We start from the raw sequence: 20438 nt of genomic DNA, 5'->3' as shown, positions 1-20438 counted from the left end.
GGACCCGTCTCGTCTCGTCATATCATATGACCACAATTCTTATGATAATTTCACTTTTTCTTCCCGACACTCGATGTTGGTACACTCACTTCCCCGAAGATGGTAGCGTTAATGCGCGGCTAAAGAATCTCTAAAGTCAGAATGGAAGGTTCATGGAAGGTCATGTGTCTCTGTAGAATAACATAATCCGACACCATACAATGAGAGAAACATCAGTTCAGGGGGATATTTTTCAAAAGCAATATTCCTGTACAACAAATCTGCATGGTTTTGGATCAGACATCGGTGGCTGTTTCCCATAGTTTTTAGTGTTTCCATGCAATAGACAGCTAGAGGGACCATCTTTTCAATGGGGGAAAACACAGGAAAACGTGTCAATCTATCTTTCAGCGTTCCCCAGTGAGGGAAAACACTCAAAATCGTAAAAACTGTATCCGATTTGCTCGGTTCCGACGTATTATTGTATAACGTCGGTTAGGAGCCGTCACGGCCTTCATGTCCGCCGTGTAATGGAGTTGTCATTAGCAACGTGGTGCCTTCTATCTGTATCAGAAGGAGGCAATGGTGAGCTAGATTCTCGTAACATTTTCGGCACGTACTGCTGCATCCTAGTGTGAATGCCGTATAATGCAGTCTTCAATATTGAGGAGGTATATACCCATGGAATCTTTAGCTTGATACAGTTCAATATTTTCCAATTAAGTTACCACTCACATTGTAAATGATATAAACGATATAAACATATACATGTATACGTCGACTAGACTTTCTTGCCACCTCATATTACCTTTGAACAGACTATAAACTGTTCTCGTATGCCCACCCATTTCCGACCCGACACCGTCCGGTGATGATGGGGTTAATCGCACCTATTTGTTCTAAGCGTCACTTGTCACAATCACGGTCGGAAATATTTTGAAACCAAACTATCGTGTTTTTGTTTGGCAACTTAATGGCCTCCCCATGTGGTTATTCAACCTAGAGTGACAGGGCCCATTCTAGCTGTCCCGCCCTCCCATGTCGCTCGAGATGACCCCATCCCGGGGCCTTTCAAGCACCTGACATACTCGCCGTCACGCTCTGGCACTGCGGAAGAATCGACCATTTCACGGCCAGTTTACTCTCTTGTATTCCAACCCAATTATCACCACTTAATCATAATGTTGAAATGCTTCCAACATGGCCTCCTTTCCTTCTTCCGACGTTTTCACACAATCACACGACATTTTTACGGACATCTCTTCTTTCCCATGGCTCGCCTCACGTCGGCACCTTTAACTTGAGCCATGTCGCTCGTGTTTGTCTCTGTCACAACCAACGATTTCCTTGTAGGAATCATGTCTAATTCAACAGGCCTTGTACGACGCTTTCTTCGAGAAGCTTTGATATTTTATGATATTGTCTGCCAGCCAATTCGATACTCGAACACCTCTACTCCCCGCCAGGACAACCCATACTCAGAAATAACGCTCGAAGAATTCGGCGAAAATGAAAAGAGTACGACTAAAAAGATATTTTCATGGGGAGAAAATGATTGATCATTGCATTGATTGTGAGTTAGATTGTGACTTCGATAAGATCATTGTCGTCCACTCCCCATACACTCCATGCAGTGGATAGGATAGGATATGCGTCAGACAGAATGAAAATAAAAGAAGTGAACTTTATTACAGGGAACGGAAGCCCGCCTGAATTCGAAGACACGCGAGTAATAAACAAGATTGTCTGGAATGAATTTCCTTTGACGTATCATATGTGACTTTGTCCTGTCTCCTAATATTGGCATTTGGTGTGAGTATAAAGCAAATTTTATTGTGCTTTTTTTAATACATTAAATAGATACAAGTCTGTCAAAGAAAATACCAACCTTTAATTGGAGTTGAACAGTGAGTTAAGAGCCATTAAGAGCCAATTGGGACATTATCAAAAACGGCGCAAAGACATTTTATTCGCGCAATGTCTTCCAAAGCAGACGGGCATGCAGCTTCGTAAACATTGTAAACGGAGTCAACGTTGTTCATTATTCATGTTGTCGTCTCTTCTAAAAGTGACCGCCGCCAACAAGGCAACGTCGGCATGGCTTTGAGCCGAACCCGATGCCAGAGGCACAAAAATAAGAGAACATAAAATATGGATGTGGTAACCATGGCTATAGACGTCTGCTTGAAATGCTCTTGATACAATTCTGGAAAAACTCATACTCGTGGGTTGATTTCTCCAGTATCTTTCTATGAACTCCCGGATGCAATGACAACATCCCTGATCTTACAAATGCATTCACCAGGCGTACACACGGTGCAATTCTTGCCGCACGGTCGGCTGCGCGCGATAAAAGTGTAGGCTGTCATTCGGCAAAAATTGCCGGCAGCAATTGCACGTACCAAACATGAAGGGTTTGTTAAAGGTAATTTCTGTAGTATTCCAAAGATGTCGTTTGCAGCAGTTCCGTGAACGTACTTCGCTCTCCATCACGTCGTTGTCGAAGTTCATCACTCTTGTAATCAATCACATGTTCCCACATACAACTCTTTTTCGTTGATGGAATGGGAAGATCGCGTTTTACTTGGAGCAACAATTCACGAGAAGTTGTCGTATGAAGTGATCAAGTCGGGTTAAATGGGCCATCCAACTGCACCTCTATCAAGAAAAAGTACCTAAGTCATCTTGAGAAAAATTCGGTACAATATCCATGAGTTGGCAATGGTTATCAGAGAAGCCACTATCCACTTCTTAGAGACGGCCAATTTCCGCGAAAACTATCGTCTGAATCCGTCTCAAAAAGTAGCAACAATCGGACAGACGCTGACAGAATCCTTAATTAGGTCTGCCCGCCACTAGGAAAGTCATGCTCATCCGATTTATTGGTACTCCAAACATTATCTTCCACCGTAGCGCAGAATGGCGTCCACTTGAGAGGACCCGAGCCGGAATCAATGACAACTTGGGAAATGACTGTCACCTGATCTTCCGAGAAATGGATTTGACAAGTGCAACAAGTTGTCAGAAATGTACGAGAGCCTTCCAGACAGTACCAGAATGGTTGTTTTCTGGCTTTTTTAAAGATTCCAACTTCCAAATATTTTAAGAATTAGTCTTAGATTTATTAAAAATGTACAGCCGAACAGGAGCCAATCGCAACGACGCTATTCGGAGGTTAAACTTGACTTCCGGTTGGCGCTTAGAAAGAATGATTATCAATTTTGTTAGCAAATGAGTTGAGTGCAGCCTGCATAGCTGTGGTAGACAAAAAATTATCTTTTGCAAGCACATATCATGATCAACGGAGAAAAATTGCAATCCGCGCTTAAATCAACATTGGTACCTTCCACGCGAGACCAGATGGACCACGGTAGCGTGCTGGGGGAATATTTTCTATTACCTCACTAGAAATGGGAATCCAAATCAAGCATTGTCAAGACATAGGAAGGAATATTGATGTTGATTATGCCGGTATTGGGTTTTAGTTACGCTAACACGACGTATAGAAAATCATTGTTTGTGCACCGAGTTATCACGGACATGAAAAATGTATGGCTCCAGATATCGTCAACATTTAGTTTGGTGATGCTTGGAGATGTTTGGTGAAAATCGACCGAGTCTGACAATTTTACGTGAAAGTACTACAAATGATATAAGTCGCCCATTGAAGAGCAACTCTTAACATGAAATCAGCTTCTTTGGGAAAAAGACAAGAATATACAGCTTTGCCAACGATTGATTGGTTGTTGAAGATGTGACGTCATCATTTCCAGGAGGAATTTCGTCAACACTGACTTTATAGGTACTACTTCTCGCCTTGTGGAGATCACCTACATGTATCGTTCTAGGCGATGTTGCATTTCTGCGGTAAAACCTCTGATACTCGTACCACAATCGGGTTCTGAGGTTCTTTCGCTGCTGATGTCATCCGAGGTCCCGGATCTTCCAGCGTCTCCATTGCGGATGTAATCATCAGATCAGATTTGGCTCAGGATAATGAGAAACCATTTGAACCATGCTGAAGGTATAATTGTCTTCTGTAGAAGATTACCGGGGTCCCATTAGTAAGATCAGCTTATTTTATGCGGTTTCGATATTTTTCCGATGGATCGTCAGGGGTAATGTCATTAAATGGTTCGTTCAACCAATTCAATTGGCCATCTGATTGGCAGATATCGAAACAAATGTGAAATGCGAAATGAGACAACGAATGAGAATACTGAACCGTCCTTTTTCGCCGACTGAACTGATTCTGTGACGACCACATAGACTTACACCTCTGTAACGTAATACCCAAATTCGTTTTTGTCGCGAAAACTACAATAAATTGAAAATAGTGTATTGGTTTGTCATCGGTCGATGCAAGGTGGGTTGCTTTTGGTGCTGGTATAATTGCATTGCAATAGGGCACCACAGGAGATGAGAAATCATTTTCAAGCAAAATCATTGCTCTCACCAAGAACTAAGCAGTATTTCGTCACTACTCGCACCTTGGGCGAATGCGCTAGTTACGTAGGGTACATTCCAGCCTCCTACACCAGCGTACCTAACACAACCTGTTATCTCGGATAGTTATTGGAAAAAAAGTGAAGTCTTACTTATTATCTCTTCGCCATCCATTTACTTACTTATCATCTAGATTTATCATCCAAGAAAAGGCGGAACCGCGCAGGTTGCAATACGTGGTGGCTTGTTGGTACGTGTGTACGGAACACTTCGAAATTCGTCTGTGGATCTGACATTCTGTGGAGCTGGTAAAAAGTGTTTGTTTTCACTTCTTTCACGCAAGAAATGTTACCGCGCTAGCTCTGCTTCCTTCGTGCTGAGCTGTTGGCTAATGGGTAGCGGCGTATTACGCACTAGAATCTGCTGAATGATCGCAACCTCGGCTTCTTTTTACACTCTTGGTTTGACGAACTGATACCAAACTGGAGGTATTGGTTGGCTCACCAAACACTGCATGGGTGATGCTAAAATGTGAGTCAAACTACGGCGTCTCGCCGAGGTTTTGGGCGAAATGCTGTCTACCCGAGCCTGTCTACCCTTAGCCTATAGAAGACCAAAACAACCTAGATCAGAGGAATTGAAGGCTCTATGCGCAGCTCGCACTGGTAAATGCATTTACCGCTTGCTGGGAAAATTGTACCAGTTTATAGACATCTGACATTTACAGAGGGTTATGCCCGAGCGGTGTAATTGATGCTTACATCAGTTGGAGTTGGAGCTTCATCCATCACGCGTTCCTCTAATAGACGTCGACGGATGGTTAATGATGAGGGTCCACCTGACCCTTAGTCGTTATTAGTTGCTTACTGTACCTTTGTTGATGGTTAATCTTAGTCGCGTGCCCCCAGAATCAGAACTACTCGGTCCGTTGCCGTCGATTCCCCGTTAGAAAATGCGTTTTTAGAGAGCAAAATCATTCGAAAATGCCGCTCAATAAAAGAATTAAACAGCTGTGAGTCTGGGAGCAGGCGGAAGAGGATGAATGTAGTAGGAGTGTGTTTTTGGTGTAAATTGGGAGTTGGTTTGTTCAACACGACCAGTCGTCTCTTTTCGGTGATGTACTATGCATGTATACAGAATGGTTCAGTTATCGACAATAAATCCTTGGGACCTCCCATCGCGCCGCGTCGAATGACCTTTCTCACTTTCCCTGCATTTCGCAAACTTTATGATTCATGGAGATGACATTCTGTTTGATAGTTTCTTTCAGCAAACTTGATACCCAAACAGCGGCTCCAGCGAGGGCTTCTTATAACCTCGAGTTAGATTCAACATTCCTTGAAGCACCTCATGTGCATCATGATCAAATCCTGAAGTTCTTGGTGGTCTAGACCAAGTTAACATGACCACAAAGGATTCGGGTGATTTCTTTTGATTGCATGTTAATGATATTTGATTATCGTGTAGCGATAAGAGGAGGGTACATTTGAGGGAGTCACGGCATCATCTGTCGCTTTCAAAAGGGTGACAAGATCATTCCCATTACTTTGACACCTTACTTCCGGTTACCTTTTCTGCTTAGAAGTTCATATTAAGCCTCGTCCCAAGTGATTGCGCCTCCGCCAATTCCTGACGTTAGGTTGGATTGTGGCTACGTGCATTGTATTACGTTAACCGGAGTCGGCGATCGACTTCCCAAATATCACGAGACTTCGCAGAGAGGCGCGAGATTTTACCTGGCTGGTTCATATTTTGTTCACGTGGAAATTCTCGCGGAGTTCAATGTTCGTCAAAACACCATTCTGATACTTTTAGTATCTGTCGTTTCCGCGAATTGGTCATGCATCTCATCGTTTTGCTTGATGGGTCGACGACTGCGCGGCATACAGAAAATCTGACAACAAATTTTTTAAGCGCCGACTTATTGAAAGCGGATATGCTCTTAAGATGTCCCGGTACTTTGTCGTTGCAGGACTTGACGACTTAAGAGCAAGTCAGAGTTTTCCTGACTACACTCGACAAGGGTTTACACAAGTTGTTTGTAGTACCTCGTTACAATGCCAGACATGGAGAAAAACCTTATTGAATCCACAATGTAACGTGTAATTTAAGTCAAGTAGTTTAATCAACAACCTCTGTAAAATATCAACCGCCCATAGGTACATATTCACCATAAACACCACTAGCTGATATAATAAAAGAAATGCGAATTAATTTTCCTGAACATACTTTCTACCACATGGCCGGATCCAAGCCCATTTTCTTCCCTAAGTTTGTAACAATTTGGGAATCAAGTTGGTGATGGGCACAACTACCATAACGAATATGATGAGTCTGGAGGCGACAGAACTAATAAACTATCAAAGATTAACCCACTCCATCCGCAACAGAAATACGCAAAGACTAAATCGATCCTGGTGATGTAAATATTGATACCGACTGATTAATAGGAAATAATCAAATAACACTGCAATTCGGCTGACTGGATTTAATTATAAATTTATAGGGAATGCTGTGTAGAACACATACGCTAAGCCTGGTGAATCATTTACATACAAGGAGTTAAACTACCTACACTTTATACACATTATTACGTCTAGAAATTAGGTCTTCGTGATCTAAAAATCAGGGATGAGGGGATTACGCTTGATATTGGTATCATGGTATCACTATAAAGCAGCTCTGAACCATGCCTCGCGCAGCGATAATCACTTCATTTCATGCACTGCTAGCGTGAATAGTCAAATGACGTACAGTTTTAAGGGTTACGTACGAAAGCCCAAAAGGCTCATCCAAATTCGAAATTCGAATTTCGAATTTGGAGAGCGTCTTGGGCTTCCGTAGTTACGCCGTTTGTTAACATTGTTGCGGGTTGTTTCCATGAAAATGACACACACCAAACTTACATGTTATCAATATCCATTCGTCGATCACTTCCGGAGACAATCGATCTCACTGATTATTTGATCATTTTGTGAAGACATGAAATTAATTTAGTAAGTAACTGATTGATAATTTTGCAATTTATATAACATCTATTAGGCCTAAGACTAAACTGCGCAGCGTGTAATGCCCTAGCCATTTTCTTTTTACATACAAGACATAGTATATTTCACAAAACCCGTCCTAGACTTTACTCTACATCAAAATATCTTCTATACATAAACAAGAAACTATTTACAAATCTACGACTTAAACATAAAAAAGAGTATTGATTGTCTGAACAGCACAGTCAAGAAAAAATATCGCGCTATCTAACAGCTAATTCATCTCCGACACTGTGATTATAAGACACCACGTCTAAAGGCCTTCGACTTTTTGAGCTGAATCCAGGCTCCGATCGCCCCGCACACTAATGTGACATGTCAGCCAGTCAGTTTGCGAAGGCCTTTAAGCTGAATACACACCACACTACAACCGCCTCCCCCGATGTCGGAGACAGAAGACAGGTCGAGTTATCTTAAGAAAGCTAAACCCTTTATATTCTTTCAGATAACCCTTCTCTTTGCGCATCAAAATAACACACGAAATATTAATAAATCGTACGTTAGATCCTTTTGTGTTGCCTAGAATGTGTCCTACAGAAATGTACTGGCCATCTCTCCGTCATGGATTTCAACCCAAAACTTCAAAAAAGCGACGTAGATTATATTCCTTTTCAATAGTCCTGTCTATATAAGCCTTCCTTTCTTGCATTGCACTATATACACTCTGTGAAACAGTTATGACCTATCACATATCTACGAATCATTAGGTCCTCCCCATGACATAAATACCCTCAAAGGATCCATATATATACACTGTATGGTTTCCGCATAAAGCTTCTTCAAGAAGATCAAGCTCAAACGGTCACTGTAATTACCCTTGTTCCTCAGCAACGTCTTTTACCAGTACGCGACCACTTCACTTACGGAAAAACATTTCTTTATACCTCGGCCTCCTGGTCTTTTTTGGTTCCCTGTCCCTCCTCTTTCCCTTTCCCCTACCCTTCTTCTTCCCTTTCTTCTTATCACGCTTAGTTTTCATACTGTCAACGTTCTCCAGCGCACTCACGCCACCCTTGCAAACGTCCTTTTTCTTGGAGGCTTTCAATCCTTGTCGCGTTGTGCTCTTTTTCTTGCCGCTCCATTTAAAGATGGCACTGACCACCGGCTTCTTATTAACAATATTTCCCATGACCAAGTAATTCCTCTCCTCCGTGATGTTCAACCTCTGACATGTGCAGTCCGCGCCATTGCCAATCGATAAGGGTTTCTGGAGGAACCGCTTTTTTAGCTTCTCCTTCTTAAACATTTTCATCTTCTTTGCGGCGGTGAGCTCGAGACCACTAGCGCCGGTCTGGACCTTCTTTCCTTTGACCTTCATGACTGAAAAAGAGACCACCGCACGTTAAGCATGTTGCAAATGGATTGACCTTATTGTAAACGACTTCTTATGTTCAAAATCTACTTCCTGAAAGCCTAAAATGATTAGCAGCATTAGAGATTTGTATAAGGTGATATTAGAGTCTGTCAAAATCTTTTAGAAGGCTGTCAAACAGCGTCTCGGCAAACCAAACGGGAAAGAGCACCACTTTTGTGGCCGTCGAGGCTCTTCGCAATGATAAAAAACGTTCTCTGATTGTGTGGAATGGCTTTGAGTTGGAAAGGCTTTGAAGAGGAGAAGACGTCCATCCGGCGGGACAGAAAAACACCACTTCCCATTATATTATGGCCACCATTATCAGTCATAGAATCTGTCGCCATGACTATGATGGCGTGAATCTGATCATTGTCGATGGGGAAATGTCGATATCTTGTGCGAGTGAGAACATGTTTGACGAGTTTTCAAATGCCTTGGCTGTCAGGACCATTCAGGCGGTGATCCTTACCTGCCAATAACCTACACCGAGATCGATAGCGTGGTTTCTTCAGCTCAATGTGACATTTCCCGGAGAGACACGCTACACTATATGATTGTGACTGTTGTGTCTTTAGTGACCAAAGTCATCGGAGAAATAATCATTAACTCAGAGGTTATGCTATAGTTTCCTTGGGAGGAAATCGATGTTAGCTCATGGAATCTGCGAAGTATTTCATGAACGACATGGTAGGATATCTCTTACCAAAGCTACGCGCACAAATGACTGAGAAGATAAAGTAAGAATATTGGACGTGAGTTCCAATTTCTTTTTCGTGACGGTGCATGGATTGGGAAAGTGACAATTTTGGTCGAATGATAAAGTAATGCAGCTTTTGTATATATGGCGATTAGGATTGTTATTTTTTTTAGTCATTTGTAAGTTTCACTCCATGTTAGCTTATTACACAAACCAAAACCATCCAATATCTAACGGCCGCAAATTAAAAAAATACGCATCCTCAGTTCCAAGAACCACCTTGCTATGAACCGTACGTCGCAGGTATACCACTGACAGTACAATCTCACTAACAAACCACCTAACAGATTCATATTAACTTAAAGTTATCACTTTCACGGCGCTTCCTGGCTTCAAAGGGAACGCTGCAGACGCTACGTTCATCCAATTTCATTTTGGTTACTAGAGATCAGCGACCCAGAGCCAACCTTGTAAACACCACACGCATCTTGAACGGGTTTAAATGCTAGATCGCTTCTGAAACCCGGACATCCCCCGCTTGTATCCCTTAACCATTAACCAGAACTCAGCCTTCATTATCCATCCAGACGCTTGTTTTCCGGGCAATGCACACGGCATTACAAGACAGAAAAGTAATGATGTTAGCGGCAACATCAAAGGAAAAGGGGAAATAGATTGGCCTCTTGGGTTGACACATCCGTTATATTTTGACTATGCTTGGTTAGGAATCACTGCGGCAAGTTCTTGAACCTTGCGCTCTGGGACTCCAACAGAAAAGGCCAATATTAGCCAAGCATTGTTAACGTGGATTGCCAATTCATAAAGGAAATGTTAAATTAATTCTAGCTTGATATGTTTCGTTTTGATTGCGATGGCTGGGTGGTCAGCGATATAAGCCGACAGACAGGGATGTAACTTTGTGACAGCAAGAAAATTGAATACGGAATGTAAAGTTTTGAAGATGTAAAATGACATCTGATCGATCACTTTATAACTTTTAATTGTCTCATCCGAGGAATCGCCTTAACTTCAGCAATCCCTTGGGGTCGATGCTTTGAGTTGAACGCGTCTGCATTTAATCAAAGTGGCCGTATCCGTCAAGAGAATGTTAGGAGAACTGTGGAGATGAACGGTAAAGTCAAGTAACCCTTCAAGCATTGTTGATGTGACATGTTGAATCACCAAACGTTTTCATATACGTGCACGCCAAAGTAGTTCCCTGCGGCAAGATCTTGATATACATGTACATTGTAATAGGGGCATGGCTTGAAATGTGTCTCTGTATCAACGCGTAGCATTCCTAAAAGGTTCATGGGATCGGTTGTTTTGCAGCAGAGGGTTTGTAATGCTTACTCAGAGCAATACACTTTTGAAAATGTCTTCATATACACGGCGCCCTACGCTATGCGCATGCAGCGGAAGATAGTTTAGTGCTGCATTCCGGCAACTCAACATAGGATGATTTAAGGAGTTTGCTAACACATTGTTGGAGTATTCCCCCAATAACAAGTAGTAAATCATATTTAAGCTTAAAATAAACAGGTAAACACTGTATCGTTACCAATGTAACGACAGGCAGCGTTCCGTCTGTAACCACGGAACCAAAATATTGCGATTTTGTAGCTAAAGCCAAAACTAAGGCAAATGAAGAATGGAGTCAATGAATGTGCCGCTCATCTGAATTCAACTACAAACCGCTTTGGGCATCAGTCGAGTTTCATTGGAGATGGGTTTAAACTCATTTAAAAGCATCCCTCAGGTTGCGACTATGGCGTACGTTGAACGCAGACAGCTCATCGTCTCGAACCCATAGTGTTTTCCAAAACAACTGCAGCTGTGTTTTTTGCTGGAAGTTCTCGGAATTGGTCGACTGCCTGTCGACAATTCTAGTGGCTGTCAGGCCGGGTTTAAGCAAAAATACCATAGTTACCAATTCGAGTAGCTACGTCAAGCGACCACAGTAGGTTGTTAACGAGAAAGCAAACCGGAAAGCAATCCTTACCGAATTGAGCTCTGCAAAAATTATCCACAATTCCTTCGACGGTATCAGGTTCTTTACACGGAGGACAGTCTTTATTATCTGGAAAAGGAAGGAAAGAAGTTCAATGAACATCGGTTAAAATATAAATTGTAAGGAATGAAACTGTTAGCTCTTTAAAAACTGATGTTGATCAAGTGCAGAAGACAGAAACTGCCGCTCCCAAAGTTAAGAAATACCAAAATTATGTTGGAAAACCATTCTAGCATTGCTAGATGGTTACCACACTGTGATGGTTTATACTTGACAAGGTTCCACTGTCAGGAAATCTTCGCCAGACAAAAGGGTTAAAGCTTTCTTATTGATTAGCGTTGACATCGCCACTCACTTCGTGATAATTCACTTTCATTGACGTGTCATATGTGCAGTATCGGTATGTCAGTGGATTAATTCCCGCATGGCAAGGGGGTGACGCACTCTTGACCCTTGCGTGGGTCGACAGGGCACCAGGGGTAATAGGCAATGACAGGATTACGAAGGGTCTCATGAGATCGTGAGAGAGCAGTTTAATTAAAGTCAAGCACACAATGTGGGCAAGAGATTGTGAGCTTTCCTATGAATTGTTGGGAAATTTGTCATTAAGGGAAGATTTTGTGACGAGAGCGACTCGCACGACCCTTCTGAACGTCTGACCTGGGGGCAAGTTTGCCTTTCAATGAATATCATGACTGATACATGCAACATGAATGGTTTTACCAATTAATTAGTAATGGTCAACGCAGGTAATATCTTGTAATTTTTAAAGTTCAGTCAGTATGTTCGGCGGGATCAAAGGAAAGGCCTGCGCAAATGTCTCCTCGTCGCAGCGAGGCCTTGCCTTGTCATCAGGTTTTTGGGACATCACGAACCCAGTAACCTTCGGGCTCGTTTGTGATGACAACCACACAGTCTTGAAAAAAAACCTGTCATTGGTGCTTAAGTGCACTTTCCAATCTTCTTTTTATTTGAATTAAGTGTAAATGGTAGATGGTGGACCTTTAGAAAGAACGAACCAAGAATCAAAGCCTCCGCAGGAATACAGCCTTGTATAATTGAAAGACGGCAAAACTGTTAATACGCCTTTACCACTAATGGTTTATAGGCAGTGTGTGGTGGTATGATGCCAGTGATATTTAAACTATATATTTCCATTCGATTTGTTCTATCATTTTATTGCTGAACCTAATAGTCGCTTATGCTGTTGGTGCATACTCCAATGTGTGGGCAAGGACCTCCGCAGCGCAGATTGTAGTTGGTAACATTACTTAAAAGTGACAAAAATAGACCATTGTTGACTATTTCGATATAATCACGTTTTATTCAAAATATAAATGGGATTTCATTTGTAACCGTGTTACAATAAAGTGCAAATCTCAAGAAAAAATCTGGTCGACTTCCGCTGTGAGAGTGAGAATGTGCTAAAAATAATGCATTGTGGGAAAGGTGAGAGATCTCGTCAAAACGAGGCACGATATGGAGGCAGACGATAGTATTGTTGACATCATTGTTGGCCACCATGGCGATACGACCAAGACCTGTCAGACATAATTGGATAGTACGCAATGCCCCTGAAGACTATCAGAGGGAACACGCGCTCAAAATGTTAAATTTAGCGCCAGGAGAATTCGGGAGGGTCGTTGATGTGACAGCCCATTGTGCCCCGATTCCCCATGTTGATACTCTCTCACCCCCGATGGCTACAGCTCTGTAATCAGCACGATGCATTCGGTACAGTCTGGTGATGTCATGACATCACTTCGGCTGATGAACAATATGGCCAGACCATCCCTGTGGAATCACACTAGAATTCAATTCCTTTTTTGTCAGGATGTTTGAGGGAATGCCCGGCCGTCCGACACGTCCTAGGGCGAGCAAAGATAGCGTCACCGGCGTATTGTCGAGTTATGTATCTTAAAGAAGCATCTGCGTTTGTCGCTTAGAGTATACAAACATTTGGGGATCATTGTTTTCAATATTTACACGATGAAATCTCGAACCACAGTTGTATTTGTCAAATAACGTTGTATAGTTTGTGGTCCCAACATACTGATGTGGAAGAGTGGTCGTGTTATCGATAAAAAAACCGCAATTGGTTTGCAACAAGAACAGGAACTTGGCGATAAGGCGGTAGCAGAGTCAATTTTGGCAGAATACTCTTGGTATGCATTATCAGCATGTCATAAAGTTGAAAAGATGGTGATGTTCACAGGAAACAACAGTTCCTCGACTTTTTAGAAATAACTTGGGCAGTAGTCGCCGCAAAAACAGCTCTTAAGAGAGCGGATTGGCGATAAGGGATGCTATTCTATAGTTGGCAGCGCTAACATAAAAACAACAGCCCACTTAAGAGAGCAATTGGCCATACTCTGGTGTCAGATTCACAGAGAGGGGTCAGATTAAGGTGTCAAAGGACAATGTAGTTTAATGACCAATCCGCCATGTTGTGTCAAGTTATCTTCTTTTAAATAAGGGTATACAATTTGCATTGATCGCACCGATGTGTTAAGGAATTTGTATACTTGACGAGGTGACAACTTTGCTTACTTTTAAGACATTGTAAACACTTCTTGGCAATGTAAGTTGCAGTATAAATACACTAAATACACTAAAATAACGAGCCAAGTTGAGATGGAAAATGTTTCTCTCCAGGATCTTCTTGTAATGCTTCTAAGCCCAATTAAGCAGTCAAGTGTCCAAAGTGTCCAAAGCTAAATATTCTTTCTTTTTGTTTAACAGACCTCTATTCAGACACGAAACCCTCTTCTTAGTCATTTTAAAAGCGTCTTATCTTCCCACGACAAGACTTTAAACCTATTTTGTCGTAAAGAGGGACACCTAAGGCGTTAATCCTCGTGTCACCTAATGGACCAAAAGTCCCTCGGGATGGCCTGGCGGTGACCGGCGTCTATAGGTGTGTAAGTTAACATGCATGGGAACAGGGCAAAAGAGTGTCTCAGGCGTTCATTTCGAAATCAAACACATAGTCACAGTTGGTGTACTGCTAAGTTACTTTCCAGTTTATACAAAACCTTCTGACTAAAGTAACTTTCAAGGCAATAATTCTATTCCGATATATTTTCTCCAACATCCTACATCAGCAAACTTGACTTCCAAATTCGTTTTAGGTCAAGTTGCGATGAAGTGGTTCACAGAACTGACGGCAATTCAATAAGTGTCAAGAGAACACTCAAAGGTGTTGAGTAAAATTTTGTACCTGAAGTCACTTATGTTCCCTTACAGATGTTGCTACCCATATTATTTACGAATTCAAGAGTAGCTGGCAAAGGGAAAGTGGTTAAAAGCCGAGAAGAATGCCCTTTTTCAAAATCTCGAGGACGCCGGAAATGTCGGGTGGCGAAAAGATAGGTTGACACAACGCATGAATCGAAGAGAAATTAAACGATTTGAGGTCGTTCAGAATACAAGATCAAGTAGAGTTAAATCATGTTAAATTTCAAGAAGAACCTACCACACGGAAATCATCGAACCTCTAGCTCAAATTGTCATGTAAATATGGTATTTCGTTAAGATTTAGTTGATAAAGGCGCTTATGGATGGAAATAATGATGAAGACAACAATATACCGTTTTTCATTGTCTTTGAAGAAGAGAAAAAAGTCTAAAGACAAAACGCACGAAAGCAGCTTACAAGACGTTCAACCAATTTCACGCAATGTGTTGCTTTGACTGATCAAACATCGGCCGATATTTTGTTGATATTTGTTGTTAATACTGGTGAAACCGTGCGTTTAGTCTGATAATGTCTACAGAAATATGTTATCGAGAAAATACACAACAGAGCTGCGCTGTTTGGCTTGTTCGTAAGCGCAATCTTTCTGCCAAGGCAAACAGTTTTTTAACCGCAGAGCTTTTTTCATCTCTGATAACCAGTTTGGAGTCAGGTGTACTTTTCCAAGTAATTTTTTTGAGCTAGTGATGATAAAGCGATTCACTGATAAGTCATTAGTTCGTCATATTGGTTATTTCAGTTAAGTTCTCTCTTCCAGTCCTATACTAAAATATGTATAACGTTTTACCGCGAACTTGAGGACGACGGCAGATCGCGGAGAAGGCGGAGGAGACGAAGAAGAAAAAGAATAAAAAGAAAGAAGAAAATATTGGCCCCGGGTCAAGTAAAGAAGGATAACTTATGGAGGCATGTTATAAAAAGATTGTATCACTTACAAAAAAACGTTTCAAGGAATATCGCATTGTATAGTCATGAAGTCGAGGAATGGAACTCGACGAGTGGGGATAATGTCGCCCTCTTCTTTACGTATACTACAGTTTGATTTCCTGCGGTAACCATTCATTATTCTCAGTGGCATCATCAACCCTCTTACAGCCTACAACCTATACAGCTGTTGTACGTTGGTTGTCATCAGAATATTGATATATCTGAACTGATTAAATCTAATTTAGAAATGCGCAGTTCATGTTCAGATTCTTCTTTGGTGATGAATGCTTGAGCTTCAAGAATATCGTTAATGAAAGTTTGCCTCGTGTTTAAAGGTTGTTTCGACAAACTTTTATTAATGAAGAAACCAGTTAAGCACGAAGAAAATCCCTTGTTCAGAGTTAATCACGAGGAACGTCTGCTGAACCTGGCGCACGGAAGATGATCTAGCACGCGGGTGTCGGCGGCCTGGGATCAAAGAAGACGAAGGTGTATGTATACCTACACCTTGTTCTAACAAAAGCAGCTTGTCTAACGAAAACCTGTACCTCTCCATGGAGAGCTCCGAGGTGGTTATGTAGAATAACATCGTCTGAACGAAGTGAACTCGTGCCATAACACAGTATCCTCTATGCGCCCCGAGCAATTGTTCCAAGACCAGATGGATATTTAACTTAATACACGTCGAAACATTTCCAATGTGAAAGAAATCTTCTTTCTATACAGTATAGCATTTTCATGTGAAAGTGTAAGCATCCTCAGATGAAATCGTCTCTTTTCTGTTACCATCTTTGCTATATACCCACTTCAAATAATGAATAACTTATGTTATTATTCATACGAAACCAGTTTTTTATAATAACTTAAGGTTGACTCTTTGTGGCAACAGTAAAAAAGCTCTTTTTGAAACGTTTAACGTAATCTCTAAAAAGTGACCGGGACTTTCATTGCAGGCATTTATTGAGAAAATATCGTCTAAACAGTTCTTTAATCGAAGTCACCTCTGAATGCAAACCAATAGCCGAGGCATTCCTGTGGTGATTTTGTAATGAAGACACTGTTCGCCCTAAACAAATCACCTATAAGGCGATAGACCTGCTAAATACCGCTTTCGAAAAACGAAGAAAACCTATAGGCTAACTTTTTCCTCTTTCCCACGAGGTGGTGAAAAGATATCTGAAATATCTTATACCAAGTGAATGAAGTGTCATTTCCCGAACATGGGTCTCCAGTCACGTTTTCAGAAATCTATAAAGCCAGCCCAATACTCTGACTGGTGTCATCTTTGGGACCACGGGGTGCACATGAACTTGTTCTCGCGACTTGTGCTTTGATGATTTGTGTACATTGCCGAATAAAGCTTGTTTTGCCCAGAATATCCTAAAAATTTGCTCAATGTGTCTTGAAAATGTGTGGTCTTGAGAAAGTTAGCCCAATGCCACTGATTTCATTTTCAAACCAAGTCTGATGAACAACTTCCGAAATTATCTCGATCATGGATTTCATCTGCAAACCAAGTCTGATAAACAACGTAAGAATAAAACTCAATACTTGATTTAATCCGCAAAACAAGACCGACCAACATCATCAGAATATAGCTCAATGATGTTTCACGTTTTAATTTCTTGCATTGTAGTTCGAGAATCTGTCGTTAACCAAATTCTTGCCACCTTTGGAAAGACCAGTATGAAATGCATCGTTCTTAGGAAGAGTCATTATAGTGAAATCGCTAACCATCATCATCATCATCACGGTCATTATTTCGGTGCTACAACGGCCTGAACATACATGTTCGATCAGAAAATGAGCATTCCCACATGCCCGGTGACATCCAATAGTGTTGTGCAGAAGTGAATTGCGTCATCTGAACCAATAATGGTATTGTCTTGACTAATTAATGCTGTAAGATTAGGAACACCGAGGATCGATACGTCCATTTTCCATTTCTTATTGGCTTATTTCCTTTGAAGAGCCGACAAAGCGCGATCTTTCGATTAATGTAAAATCAAGCCAACAATTTTGGTCAAATTTAAAAGTTGTCGCCACTCAGTAGTAGACGAGTTTGGTTCCGTCGAGTTTCATCCATATATGGTGAAGAAGAAGAAAAAAAAGAAGAAGAATTCTTAGGAGAGTCGTCTTTCTTGTCGCTAATAGCAACTTCTATAGCCGTGTAAGTTTGTTTTAGGATCTGGTGATCGAGTGATAGCATTGAGGTTTTCTTGCATCAGATTTTAACTTACCGAAAACAAATCCCAATGCAAGATTATTGGATCTAGTTAATCATATTCTGATGATATCAAAATTCTGATATTTCTGTATTCATTGAAAATTTCTGTATTTTGATGCAATGAGCGTTATCATTATAAGCACATTTATATTTCAATAATTCGATTCTTTAAGGAAGCTTGAATTGAAGTAAGCTTCATTTTCTTGTTGGCAAAGCAGGTTGTCACGCGCGGTCTTCATCAAAGTTGTCAGTAAATAAAGTGTAAGGCTACATGTACTTCAAGACGTTGTTTTTTAACGTGGGTGGATAGATATTGTTACCACCGTTATGTTATAAGTAGACCTTTCAAGATTCCGGCTAGATTTGAAATGTTTGGATGTTTGAAATCCATCTCCTTCGTAAACCCGTTTACAATGTATTCGTATATCGGCGTGTCTATTAGCAATCTCTGGTTTTCGGGAATGCTTTGATTCAACGAAGACAATCTGGCTGAGTGGCAAATTGTATAAACTTATTAACGCAAACTAAGATACTTTAAAGAGATATTGGCTTTTAAATGGGGAATGCATAATGTACAGTAGTCAGGTCTGCGATGGAAATTTGATAACTACAGATTTGACCATTCGTTTGAAAAATAGCCCGAGTCCTTGAAGTGGTTAATGACAACTTATTTATGAAAAAAATGCACCCTTACCTTTATTTCCGTCGGGTGATCGTGATGTGATACACAGGTCATTCTCGAGGGGGAATTTATCACAGCGGAGCATGTCCGGCCAAGGAAAACCGTAGGAATTCATCCGACTGACACAACCGGCTTTGACGGCCTCACAGAGAGAGCGACACGGCCATATCAACCGGTCCAAGCACACAGGCGCAAACAGAGAGCAGAGAAATAACTGGGTGTCCCGATGGCATTTTATATTTTGGAGAGACACCCATGAACCTGCCTGTTGGGTGACTTCACCGAGACTGTCATGACCCAACAAATTTGGAAGAACCATTTTCTGGTATCCTAAATTTTGACAGAGAGTTAGATTTGCTGGAATATCCACACATGTCCGCTGTTGTGATCGCCCGCTTATGAGTGCCCAGTCCGGATTGGACCAATCTGCCATATAGGTATCTGACCATGCCCGGTCCTCGTAGTAAGAACTGTCTGAAGTTTCTATTACAGACGAACTGTCTCTGTCAGCTGCTGGAGATGCGGAAATGAGAGGTAACACCACCGTAAACACACACCGAAGAATCGTGTAAGCCATATCTACATTGAAAGTGAAAAGAATCTTTAAGACACCACCGCACTGCTCTTCTCAAAGCATCCCTGTGAACATGAGAGATTCCAAACCGACAAGCAATCCCTCTTTCGCCAACTGAAGCATGCTTGTTCGGAAAAACAGTCGCTTCCAGCTGGTGGTCGATTCGACCAATGAGAATCGTTAGTTCCTTGCTTGTCAATCACGCATTGGGGGTGCAATTCCTTGTCTGATGGCTCAACGAACTATGGCTTGTTCCAAACGAGAGGACACTTCGCCGCACCTCGTTAACCCGACAGAGAAGGGGTTATTGTTAAGAGCGGCTGGAAGATTTAACCAGCAATTCTATGATTTCGGCTTCTGAGATCCTCTGCAGCATCAAACACTACATGTATAAGGTGTCGATAGTGTTATACATGTAAATGCTCGTTTTGGCTCATGTGTTTTTACAGATTCATCTATCTAGTGATACATTAATGACAGTTACGTCAACATAAATGACGTAGGAGTACATTAATACTGCAGTCTATGAACTGTTTCACATCAAATTAAGATCATCCCTCTCAAAATGAGCTGCGAGATCTTCATAAAGGCACTATATAGGCCTACTCTAAATCGACCTGGAGCATCGCGTATTTTTAGTGTAACAATCACTTCTCGTTGTGTCTGTCTTTGAAAGTCGAGATGACCCCTGATCGGGTTTACAGTATATCCAGACGTATTCGAGGTACATGTAGTTTATACCTGACTTCGAGGCATATAGATCAAAATAAATATCAATGAAAGAATATGTTTTCATTGTGTTGTGTTCTATTTTGTCATGACCCATCTTAGCTTTCGGTGATTAATTTACGGTTGTGTTTCTGAACCATTAGGTCTCTTTGTCTTCATCACTTTGTTCCATCGGTTTGTTCCTGCTGTTACATGTAGCCTGCTGCGTTCGTTAATTGCAATTATATGTTTTAGGCACGTTTCGCAACTGTGTTTGCACCTCAGCTTCAGAGGTTCTCCAGCTGCCGAACTATATGATTAAGTAGCCATGCGCAAACTAGGACTTTGTAGAATTAGGCATGAAATACCACGAGGGGCCTTTTTTCAAGGCCAGGGGTCTCCAGTCCCCTCCTGCTTACATTACCATCCACCAATATTGTTTATAGAGCTAATGATGTCCAACTTGACGCTCAGCTCTCAACTCAATATTTTAACTTTAATGACTACCAAAGCCAAGAATTCGTTCTTCCC

General features: G+C 41.5%; 1 protein-coding gene across 1 annotated transcript; it reads right to left on the bottom strand.

Annotated features, from left to right (window-relative positions):
- Window positions 1–6898: 6898 nt before the first annotated feature.
- On the bottom strand, window positions 6899–19473 carry LOC135492798 (secreted frizzled-related protein 1-like). The gene is made up of 3 exons (XM_064779441.1): window positions 18638–19473; window positions 11526–11603; window positions 6899–8792 (listed from the first exon to the last, which is right to left on the bottom strand). Exons 1-3 carry the CDS (start codon window positions 19200–19202, stop codon window positions 8329–8331), a joined length of 1107 nt encoding a protein of 368 aa, XP_064635511.1. The 5' UTR covers window positions 19203–19473; the 3' UTR covers window positions 6899–8328.
- Between the last annotated feature and the right edge of the window lie 965 nt (window positions 19474–20438).

Source organism: Lineus longissimus, chromosome 8, assembly GCF_910592395.1.
Source record: "Lineus longissimus chromosome 8, tnLinLong1.2, whole genome shotgun sequence".
Lineage (NCBI taxonomy): Eukaryota > Metazoa > Nemertea > Pilidiophora > Heteronemertea > Lineidae > Lineus > Lineus longissimus.
The sequence above is the reverse complement of the archived record's forward strand: the minus strand, read 5'-3'. Positions and strand labels throughout refer to the sequence as shown.